Consider the following 10,000-nt stretch of genomic DNA (forward strand, 5'->3'; position numbering starts at 1 on the left):
GATAGGGTTAGGAACGAAGTGGTGAGGGAGAGAACGGGTGTAAGAAATGAGTTAGCGGCTTGAGTGGATATGAATGTGTTGAGGTGGTTTGGCCATGTTGAGAGAATGGAAAATGGTTGTCTGCTAAAGAAGGTGATGAATGCAAGAGTTGATGGGAGAAGTACAAGAGGAAGGCCAAGGTTTGGGTGGATGGATGGTGAGAAGAAAGCTCTGGGTGATAGGAGGATAGATGTGAGAGAGGCAAGAGAGCGTGCTAGAAATAGGAATGAATGGCGAGCGATTGTGACGCAGTTCCGGTAGGCCCTGCTGCTTCCTCCGGTGCTTTAGATGGCTGCGGAGGTAGCAGCAGTAGGGGATTCAGCATCATGAAGCTTCATCTGTGGTGGATAATGTGGGAGGTTGGGCTGTGGCGCCCTAGCAGTACCAGCTGAACTCGGTTGAGTCCCTGGTTAGGCTGAAGGAACGTAGAGAGTAGAGGTCCCCTTTTTGTTTTGTTTCTTTGTTGATGTCGGCTACCCCCCAAAATTGGGGGAAATGCCTTTGGTATATGTATGTACGTATATAGGTATATATATATATATATATATATATATATATATATATATATATATATATATATATATATATATATATATTTATATTTATATATATATGTATATATACATATACATAGATAGATATATGTATATAGAGATATATATAGATATAGATGTGTATGTATATGTATATATATGTGTGGATATATATATATATATATATATATATATATATATATATATATATACACACATATATATATATATATATATATATATATATATATACACACACACATATATATATATATATATATATATATATATATATATATATATATATATATATATATATATACACACACACACATGTGCTCTTCTAAAAATCTCCAATTCTGTTCAGAAATCCCTTAATTTTGGGCAGAAAGTTCGTATGATTGGCCTTGATTATAATGCTGCCTTTGACCGTGTTAATCATGATGCCCTTTTTTTCAAACTCAAACAATTGCAAGTGGGTGGGTCATTTGTGAGCATTATTATTGAATTTTTAAGTGATATATCTAGAAGAGTTGTTGGTAATGGTCACCCTAATGAGTATAGGAATGTGATATCTGGTGTTCCACAGGGTAGTATTTTTGGCCCATTACTTTTCATCCTATATACTCATGACGTTGTTTGGCATAGTAAACAAACTTCTTGTATATACAGATGATGCTACTCTCTTTGCTTCAATTCCATTTCCTGAATGTAGATTTGGGGTTGGTGCATGGTGCAAATTATGGGGTATGAAGTTCAATCCTAACAAAACTCAAAGTATGAGTGCAATTAGGTTAAGGTCTGTGGCTCCTCAACATCGTGATCTCAGCATTGATAATGTTCCTTTTACTTTGTATTACTCGAAATTTTAGGTGTGATTCTCGACAGCAAATTTACTTTTGAGAAACAATTAGGTCTGTGTCTTCTCCAATTGCACAAAAGAATTGCTTATTGAGAAAGTCATCTAAGAATTTTGGTGATCAATCTATTCTGAGGAAGTGTTTTAATTCTTTCATTCTACATTGTTTCGAGTATTGTTCTCCTGATTGGTCTTCAGCTGCTGATTCTCATCTTAATTAGTTGGACAGGAATGTACGGTCTATTAAATTTATCATTTCTTATCTAGGTATTAATCTTTGGCACCATCGTTAATTTCGTTCATTATGCATGTTGCTTAAGATTTTTCATAATTTTGACCCTCCTTTACATTCAGATATTCCTGACAGTGCCATCGTGGTCATAATACTAGGCATGCAGTTGATTCCAATAGTCATGCCTTCTCCAGCATGAGGCTCAATACTATACAGTATTATACAAGTTTTATTCCAGCTGTAACCAAGTTCTGGAATGATCTTCCTAATCGGGTAGTTGAATCAGTAGAACTTGAAAAGTTCAAAGTCACAGCAACCCTTTTTATGTGGAATATTTTTTAAAATATTTTTTTTTCATTTCTTATATCGTTTATTTATTTCCTCGTTTCCTTGTTTCCTTTCCTCACTTGGGTATTTTTCCCTGTTGGACCCCTTGGGCGTATAGCATCTTGCTTTTCCAATTAGGGTTGTAGCTTGGTTAGTAATAATGAAAATAATAATAACAGATATGATCTAAATTCAATGAAATATTTCTGAATTTTAGGTTTTCTCCTACACAGAAGTATGTGCTATTTATATCCATCCTGGGTGTAATTTTAAAATTTTTCAAGTCACTAGAACTAAAACATTTTTATTGTTTTCTTTATTCATAAGAGCAGTTTAATACAGTATTCAAAAAAATACAAAATGGTACTTACAAAGTGTTGAAAATTGGTAGTAAAAACGTTTGAATGGGTAAGTTGCAGTTTACATTGGCCCTAATGGAATTTTCCCATTGTGTGTTTCGATATTATGCAATTTTCCATTTATGCAAGGCCATGGATCGACCAAATTCTCGTATAATTTGGGACCATACTCTAGTAATGTCTATGCAGTTAATTTTAACAGCCATTTCTTCTCCATCATAAGGCACATTACTATACATTATACATACTAGAAGTTATATTGAAGCTATGACCAGAGTTTGGAATATTTTTAATTAGTCAGTCGAATCGGTGGTTCAGAAGTTCAAACTTGCAGTGAATGTTTTCTTGTTCGACAGGCTGACAGTTCCTCACTCCTTAGTTTATATAGTTTATATTCTCGGGTAGTTGATTTATTTTCTTATTTCCTTTCCTCACTGGGGTATTTTTCTTTGTTGGAGCTCTTGGGCTTATAGCATCCTGATTTTTTATCTAGAGTGATAACTTAGCTGAAGATGATAGTAATAATAATAATAATAATAATAATAATAATAATAATAATAATAATAATAATAATAATAATAAGTAATGATGATGATAATAATCATAATTATAGTAATAATAATAATAGTAATAATAATAATAATAATGTACTTATTTTTCCCTTCAATAGTTATTTTATTCAACAGTATTATTAGATAATAGGTTATGAATAAACCAATAGTAGAAGGTGTAGTTTCCACAATAACAGATTTTATATATTTGCTAAAAATGAAAATTTGTCATTGTTTAATCTCTTTTACACTATTTATTGAATTTTCTTAGCATATTTTAGGTTATTGCTCCTTTTCCTGGAAGTGATTTATATTTTAAGATTCACGTCACATAATTGAGTTTTTAGTCTCATTTTCAGTTACTGATTGCTTATTATGAAAGTGCCTTATATACTGTATTTAGGTGCATTTTCTAGTTTAGAGCATACTTTGTATATTGAAAAATTTGTATGTTGAGAACTGGCATAATAAAAGAACAATCTGTAATAGAAATGCATCGAAAATGTTTGTATACATTACATGTATTTTGCATCAGATGTTACACCATATTGCCTCTTACCTAGTTAAAGTGGAAAATATGTATATGGATGACTCCCCTTTGCATAGTTTCTGATATGCAGTAAACCTTTTATTTCTATACTGTATTTACTTCATATTACAACAATATTGCCTTCTTGGTATTTTGAATGTAAGAATATTTTACAACTTTGGTAACAAGGAGATTCCTTGTTAGAAATTCCTTTTAAACTTTAATTTCAATACAACCTCCAGATTTAAACATCCCTAAGAAGTTAGTTAAAATATATCTGTTGTTACCTTGAAATGTGATAATTCTGTATTGCTTTTCATGCTTGAAATGATTCCCAGGTATTTATGTTTCAGGAATGCTTTGTGTAGCAAAGTATACTGGTGACGAGAAGTGGTATCGTGCTGTTATTGTTGACCTACCTGGTTACAGGAAAGTTGATGTGTTTTATGTGGATTTTGGTAACAAAGAAAGGCTTTGGTACAAACAGGTTAAGAAAATTGCTGACAGATTTACTTTATTGTCAATGCAGGTAAAGTAGAATGTTTCTTTTTTAAATGAATACTACTAAAACTTTTGTCTTGAAAACATTTCATTTTTTGTCTAAAAAACATCATTCTATACTTAAGAACATTTCTTGACAGATTTATAGTGCTTATTTTGGAGTTTATAATATGGATGGCCTTTTTTTTCTTTTTTCAGATAATCATTTAGGCATAATTCTTGTGTTTATGCGTACTACACCTTCAATTCGTATAATCATTCTCTCTGAGTGAAGAAAAAAAAATCAACGTAAATGCATTACTCCGTAATTTAATGCCTTTTGAATACTTCTAAATCATTCTTTCCATTCACCTCTAGTAAAGTAGCAATTATTATGATAAATCTTACCTCTAGGTCACATTGCTTATATCTATGAAGCATAAGCTTTTAACATTTAATCGTCGTCATCATCACCTACAACTATTGACACAAAGGGACTTGGTTAGATTTCGCCAGTCGTGTCTATCTTGAGCCTTTAAATCGAAATTTCACTTATTATCTCCTACTTCACGCTTCATAGTCCTCAGCCATATAGGCCTGGGTCTTCCAACTCTTCTAGTGCCCTGTGGAGCCCAGTTAAAAGTTTAGTGAACTAATCTCTTGGACTGAGCGAAGAATATGCTCAAGCCATCTTCATTCCCCCTTGCCATGATCTCGTCTACATAAGGCACTTGAGCAATCTCTCTTATAGTTTAATTTCTAATCCTATCCTGCCATTTAATTCATAATATTCTTTTGAGGGCTTTGTTTTCAAATTTACAAAATCTGTTGGATAGTTTCATTGTCATACTACGACTCATGTCCATACAGTAACACCGATCTCAATAAACTGATATATAGCCTGATTTTATATGGAATTTCTGGGTGATTTGATTTCAAAATGTTATTCAACCTAGACATTGACTGATATGCTTTTTTTCAATCTTTCTTTAAACTCCAATTCTAAAGATCCTGTATTAGAGATTATAGTTCCTAAATATTTAAATAATTCCACCTCATTAATCCTTTCTCCTTCCAATGATATTTCATCTTCCATTGCATATTCCGTTATCATCTCTCTCTTCTATTTATTTTGAGCCCAACCTCATGTGATATTGTATGCATTCTTGTAAGCAAGCTTTGCACCTTCTCATCCTGGAATCACCAGGGTAGTGCCTGAAAGGTTTCTACCTAGGAGGATAAATACTACTGGAGATGCCATGAGTTAATTCTTATCTAAACAAGGGAAGCCAGGTCAGTCGGCGGCCACTCCCCCATCGACTGGTAAAAAGGGGTTTGGAACCAAAGATACCTATGGAACTGGGGTTATTCTTAATCATTTATTGTCTCTTTTATACATACCTTCTCTTGTCTTTCACGTAAATTTCTTATGCATTTTATGACGCAGTTCATTAATAATTATAAATTTTGAGAATAATTACTTAAGAAAGCACATATGCAAATTGATCACTTACTCTGAGATATAGTCCCTCTTAATGAGAGAATGCCTTGATGAAGTCATTGAGCTTCAGCACAGCATTCTATTCCCGTGCTGAAGCTTGGTGACAGGCAAGAGGGCTCTCGAACTTGGGGAAATTATTCCCCAAGTTCGAATCTAAATTTCTCTCCCTTTCCTCTATTCCTTCTGCTCAATATTTGTTTGACCTTCTCCTAATTTTATCAACTTTCTTTTGTCTTGCTGTCCTAACTCTGAGTATTATTTCTCTTAAGTTATATATATATATATATATATATATATATATATATATATATATATATATATATATATATATATATGTAGATGTATGCATATATATATATATATTATATATATATATATATATATATATATATATATATATATATATATATATATATTTATATATATATATATTTATATATATATTTATATATATATATATATTTATATATATTATTTGTTCGTTTATTTATTTTTCTATTTATTTTTATTTCATTTAAATGGCGTGGATATTTCCACATTCGTTATTACTGCCTGCTTAGATGAATGGGAGAAGGGATCACGGTTGGGAGGTATTTGCATTCAAAGCTATATATGAGAGTATTGGATGATCTCAGCCATCCCAAAGATGGTTTGGACCTTTTTGGCGGAACTACTCCCAAGGGTTGGGTCATCGGAATCCAGTGGGATCCAATCCTTGAGGTGGGACTTGGCTTTTGGCCAGAAGCCCATCATTACAGATATGGGGAGGATGATTCCATATATCCTTGGTCTTGGTCCTAACAGGCAGGTTTAGCTTACACCTGTGCCTCTATATCTGTTTTGATGGTATCCTTCGGGTAGGGTATGGAGTGGACCATCTGGGAAGTATACTCTTGTGCCGATAATGGAGAATGCAAATTTCCTTTCCAACGTATGATACTTTCTTAAAATTCTCAAGCAGGTAAACCAACAAAAAACAAAGAAAATCCCACCCTTAACTATGGACCCTTCAAATACTGACTCCCCATCCCCTGGTTTTGCTGACTCCCCCCGCCCGGCACTATTGACGACCTCTGATAATGTGATAAGGGAAAATTCTGTTGATGACATCGGAACAGGAAAGGACCATTCTACTGATATTTCAAAATCGAGTAATTTGGGTAACACGAAGAAACTTCGAATCCTTCATGTTACCCAAATTTCAATAGAGACAAATTATGATGATCTATATACAGCATTTGAATGCTATGGATGCATAAAAGAAATAAGGATGAAACTTGAAGCTGAAACATGGGATTCATGGATATCTTACAGTAGTTATGACGAAGCATTTAGTGCAGTAAGTAACTTGAATAATATTAAAATTAATAACTTGAATGTTGCAGCTGCTCTCTGCGATAAGGTACCAAAAGATTTGGATGTGTATAGGCCTGCCGATTGGTTGGAAAAAGACACAGATTTAGTTATGCCCTCCCAGATAAAGCCAAAACCAGCAATGTGGCTTATTGCTAAATCAAAGGGGGTTACAGGGAATTATTTTAAAATATGCAAATTTATTCAGAATAAAGTAGGAACTATTGCACCAGGCGATATATCTCGTTTTGGAAAAAAAATAGTTTCCCTATCCATGCCAAATCCAGTACACAGTCTGTAATATTGTCCAACATTAAAACAAGTAATGATGACATTAAGTTAGATGTCAAACCCCACCTAAATTTTAGCTACAGAAGGGGGTTAGTTTTTACAGAGGAGGAGATACTGGCCATGTGTCCACTAAATGTATGGAAAGTTCACAAAGTCCCGGGTACATCAATGATAATCCTTACGTTCCAGGATGCTGATGTACCTTTTCATATTATTATTGGGAACGAAAGGATTAAAGTAAGACCATTCAAGCAGAAGCTACTGCAATGCTTTAATTGTTTTAAATTTGGGCACCCGACTAAAATTTGCAAAAATGAGATGTGTGGTATTTGCTCCAAATCTTATCATGGAGAATGTGCACTTGGAGCCAGGTGTTTAAATTGCAGCTCAAATCATAAGTCCACAGACAAGAGCTGGAGCTATATAAGTTGAAGGAAGCTGCCCTCAACAAATCAAACTTAGAACATATAAGTGTGACCCATGCCAAAAGACTATTGAATAAATCAAATACACATGCTAAGGCATTAGAATCAAACCAACTTAGTACTGCTAATAGCACAAAAAAAGTATACCATCTGATAAAATGTCAAATAACGAGGTAACCATATTACCTCCTGAGGCTTTACCACGGTGTAATAACACTAAGGCCTTGCCCACTGCTGTACAGCCTTCGTCCCCCATTACAAAAAATAGTACAAACCTCTCTCAGGCCATGTCCTTGCCTGATTTGATGGAGGTTCCACTTAAGACCAACTTACTGATGCACCTGTAGTGGGAAAGGTTCAAAAACCTAGAATCCCACCATCTATTAATCATAAAAGAGAGAGACCTCCATCTCTCTCTACCCCCTCCATTAGAAACATTAAGGTTATGACATCAAATAAATTTGATGTTTTGTCTGTTGATTTTTCTAATGAACCAGAAGATAAACTGAATTAATCAGAAATTCGAGTTGAGGTCCACCATCCACCTCAACAAATAGATCAAAAGGATACAAAGAAAAACACAAACGTAAAACCCAACATAACAAGACCATCTCTGAAGAAACCTACAGGTAATAATGTTAGATTAAAAACTGCTAATGGGAAGACCTCATCCAAGATGTCTTCCAGAAATAACCCATAGTTTTCTCCTCCATTTTGCAATGGAACTGTCAGGGTTTGAGGGCGAAATATGAAGAACTTAAGCTCCTAATTCATGAACAATCCCCCATAATCATATGTCTACAGGAAAATATCCTAGTCCTCGAGAGTATGTTAGCTATAGAACACCATATAATCAACAAGCGGGGAGCCATGGCGGAAGTCTCATGTACATTTGTTGAGATGTTCCCCAAATACCTATGTCTATACGTACAACCCTGCAGGCAGTGATTGTACAAATTGATATAGAGAAAATATACAATATGCTCTCTGTACTTACCTCCAAATGATAACATATATTATATGAAGATTTAGTAGAGGTGATTCAACAGCTCCCTCAACCTTTTCTCTTACTGGGAGATATGAATGGTAGGCATCCTTTATGGGGTGATGTTTTGGCAAACACAAGGGGCAATATTATCTCATCAATTGTGCAGAATGAGGATGTGGGTCTCCTTAATACAGGACAGCCCACACACTTCCATGTTCAGACAGGTACCTTGTCATGCATTGACCTTTCAATTGCAAGCTCTAGCTGCCTTCTTGATTTTGATTGGAGGACATTAGATGATTGGCATACTAGTGATCATGCACCAATCATTATAAACACCAACAAGGGTCCGCCTTTACAAAGATCACCATGATGGAATCTTGACAAGGCAGAATGGGTTAAATTTTGTAAGCTAAGTGAAAAAATCGATGGGAGAGCAGAACAGTTTGAAAGTATTGATGATGCCATAGACTTACTGAATGAAACTCTCCATACAGTAGGAATCAATTCGATTCCCAAAACCACAGGACTATTCAAAAGACGACCAGTCCCGTGGTGGTCTTCAGAATTAACAGCCTTGCACAGAGCCACCAGAAAATCTCTGACTAGATTACGTATACTCCGTACTGATGAAAATTTGATTACATACAAAAAGTGTAGAGCACAGTTCTGTCGTGCCATGAAAGAAGCTTGACGCCAATCTTGGGTGGCTTTTGTTTCCTCCATTAATATTAGAACACCACCATCTTCTGTATGGAGGAACATAAAAAAGATTACAGGAAAATTTACCCCGAACCCACCACCAGCGTTGAAAGTGAATGGTTACTATGTGACTGAAGGAAATGAAGTTGGCAATGCCCTGGCTGACCATTTTTCAAATGTATCGTGCAAGAGTGTAGCAGCTCCTGGTCACCAGTACAGGAACATTGAAGAAAAGAAAATTTTAAATTTTGCAACAGGAAGGGAAGAATCATATAATTCTCCTTTTACTGAAAGAGAACTTGATTCCGCACTTGCTACGTGTAACAATACAGCCCCTGGACCCGATGGAATTCCATATGCAATGGTTAAACATGTACATTTTAATACAGAGTTATTTATTCTAAGTATTATTGATAGAATATGGCATGATCATAGTTACCCAAATGTTTGGGAACTAGCCATTATTTTAGCCTTTTTAAAACCTAGTAAGGACAAGTTTTTAGCAGCAAGCTATCGTCCTATTGCATTGACTTCTTGTTTATGTAAAATCATGGAGAAGATGGTCAATGCAAGGTTGATGTGGTACCTTGAAAAGAAGGGTATTTTATCACCGATTCAATGTGGATTCAGAAAAATGCACTCAACAACTGATGTGTTTATACGACTTGAGTCCTCTATTTGTGAAGCCTTTGCTTCCAAACAGCACCATGTGACTGTGTTTTTTTTACCTTGAAAAGGCATATGATACCACATGGAGATATGATATACTTGAAACAATTCATGAATTAGGATTAAAAGGAGAACTACCACTATTTATTCAGTCATTTCCTT

At 34.6% G+C, this 10,000-nt stretch overlaps 1 protein-coding gene across 1 annotated transcript in view; it reads left to right on the forward strand.

Annotated features, from left to right (window-relative positions):
- LOC137641382 (RING finger protein 17-like) overlaps positions 1 to 10,000 on the forward strand; it is a 1,982,860-nt gene that overhangs the window by 1,216,374 nt on the left and 756,486 nt on the right. Inside the window, exon 19 of the mRNA XM_068373901.1 lies at positions 3,783 to 3,958. Coding sequence (XP_068230002.1) covers positions 3,783 to 3,958 — 176 coding nt within the window. The remainder of the gene's footprint in view (positions 1 to 3,782; positions 3,959 to 10,000) is intronic.

This window comes from Palaemon carinicauda, chromosome 5 (assembly GCF_036898095.1).
Source record: "Palaemon carinicauda isolate YSFRI2023 chromosome 5, ASM3689809v2, whole genome shotgun sequence".
Taxonomy (NCBI): Eukaryota; Metazoa; Arthropoda; class Malacostraca; order Decapoda; family Palaemonidae; genus Palaemon; species Palaemon carinicauda.